Raw genomic sequence first — 2,091 nt, forward strand, 5'->3', positions numbered from 1 at the left:
GCCTCTATTGGAATCTATTGGAATATTAATGTTCATCAGTATTTCATTAATTAACGTGAAATTATTGTGAAAATGATTCTCCTCCAGCAGCACAGATGTTCAAGAATAATCCGCTTTTCACCTAGTAACGAATAAGATCTCTTTAAACCAGCATCATAAAGATTTGCCTTTAAAAACACACAAGTCCAGACGGCCAGGCCCCCCTACTGAATTGCGCAATTCTTTGTTTATCTTGTGAAATGTCTGCCCCTCGGGATGAGCCTTATCTAAGTGTTGGAGAGCCCCCCGATTTATCTTTAGGGTGTAATTTGTAACTTTGGGGCTGGTCTGTTGCCTTTTGCTGAATTGCATAAAGACATGGCCTGGCATTCGGTTTGAGTTGCTGTCACGCGAAAGACACACAAAAATGACAAAGATCCTGCAGAATTCCCTGCTGCAGCCAAGGACACGCTACCAGGTGTTGGCCACGATGATCGGTGAGTGGAGGAATCGAATCGATTGTCTCCAAGGACTAATGTCTACTGTGTACAGTGAACATCATAACATTCGGCCATGGCCTGGGCGTGGGCTGGCTCTCGCCGACCCTAACGAAAATCCAATCGCCGAGCTCCCCGCTGGACTTTGAGGTGAACATCGACGAGGTATCCTGGCTGGGCTCCATGATCGGTCTGGGCAGCTTATGCGCCAATCTGACGATAGCCCTGCTCCTGGAACGAGCGGGCAGAAAGTTCTGCATTTACCTTCTGGCCGTGCCCTATGCGGTTCGTAATCTTCTCGATTGTGGGGTTCCCCTAACAGAGATTCGATCCCTCTTTGCAGTGCCTCTGGATACTCGTTTACTTTGCCTCGAATGTTGGCTTTCTGTATGCCGCGCGATTCCTGTGCGGATTTACTGGAGGCGCGGCATTTGTGGTGTTTCCCATTTACATCAGCGAACTGGCGGATACCAGGTATTTCAGATACCCCCCACTACGGAAGCTATAACTCTCTCTTTGTCTTTCGTGTGCAGCATTCGAGGTGCTCTGTGTTCTATGGTGATGCTGTCCTACAACTTTGGCGTACTGGCTGGCTTTGTATTGAGCACATATCTGCCTTATCATGTGGTACCCATGCTGGGCATTTGTCTGCCGATTGCTTACTTTTTGGCCAATCTAATACTACCCGAAACAGCACCATATCTCCTGAGGCAGGGCCAGCTGAGTGCTGCCGAGATATCATTTGATTATTACAAAAATCCAACAGACCGCAAAGCCAAACAGACAACCAAGTGCGATTTTGACGAGCTTCGAACAGCAGTCCTGGCCCAGCAGTGCCAGAACTCAGAGCCTCTGAGTTACAAGGACCTGAGTAAGCAAACAGTTGGGGGGGCACTTCCGTATATTAAATCTCACTTGGATTTCCTGCAGCTACCAGACCCGCCCTGAAGGCCTTTGGGGCAGCTGCTGTGCTCTGCCTGGGACTCGAGTGTTGCAACGTGTACAGCTTCATCAACTACATGTCCGACACCTTTGCCTCGTCCGGACTGGCCCTGGACGCCAACACTTCAACGATCATCATTGGGATAGTGCAAATATTCGGCGTCTATACATCGACCCTGATCGTGGACATTGTGGGACGACGGCTGCTCATGCTGATCTCAACTCTGGGCGTGGGCCTGGGATGCATTGCCTTCGGCTGCTTCACCTACTGTGCGGAGCAGTTCGATCTCACGGCTTTCAATTGGCTGCCGTTGGTGCTGATGATCGTCATCATTTATTTGGCAAACATTGGACTAATCGCCCTCTTCTTCCTCCAGCTGGTGGAACTGTTTCCAGCCAAGGTAATACTTTTAATCCGACTCGATTTTGGTTTTTATATAGTTTTTGTCCCTGTTTAGATACGCTCGCTGGCCACCTCCATATCGGTGGTGTGGATGAGTATCTTGATCTTTGCCACTTTGAAGCTCTTTCCTCTGATGATGTTCCACTGGGGCATATCGGCCACCATGTGGTTCTCCGGCGCCTGGTCTTTGTTCACATTTATTTATTTACTATTCTTTTTGCCAGAAACTATGGGCAAGTCCATGATTGAAGATTAAAATTTCTACATTTA

The 2,091-nt window shown here is 48.4% G+C and overlaps 1 protein-coding gene across 1 annotated transcript; it reads left to right on the plus strand.

Annotated features, from left to right (window-relative positions):
* Positions 1-365: 365 nt before the first annotated feature.
* Positions 366-2,091, plus strand: LOC108158205 (facilitated trehalose transporter Tret1-like). The gene is made up of 6 exons (XM_017290428.2): positions 366-476; positions 532-761; positions 820-950; positions 1,010-1,347; positions 1,407-1,819; positions 1,877-2,091. The coding sequence occupies exons 1-6, from the start codon at positions 407-409 to the stop codon at positions 2,075-2,077; spliced, it is 1,383 nt and encodes a 460-aa protein (XP_017145917.1). The 5' UTR covers positions 366-406; the 3' UTR covers positions 2,078-2,091.

This window comes from Drosophila miranda, chromosome 3, assembly GCF_003369915.1.
Source record: "Drosophila miranda strain MSH22 chromosome 3, D.miranda_PacBio2.1, whole genome shotgun sequence".
In the NCBI taxonomy this organism is placed as follows: domain Eukaryota; kingdom Metazoa; phylum Arthropoda; class Insecta; order Diptera; family Drosophilidae; genus Drosophila; species Drosophila miranda.

Coding starts and splice junctions, on each gene's coding strand:
- LOC108158205 (XM_017290428.2), top strand. CDS start 407: ATGACAAAGATCCTGCAGAATTCCCTGCTGCAGCCAAGGACACGCTAC. Junction 477..531: donor GGTGTTGGCCACGATGATCG/GTGAGTGGAGGA, acceptor TACTGTGTACAG/TGAACATCATAACATTCGGC. Junction 1,348..1,406: donor TCTGAGTTACAAGGACCTGA/GTAAGCAAACAG, acceptor GATTTCCTGCAG/CTACCAGACCCGCCCTGAAG.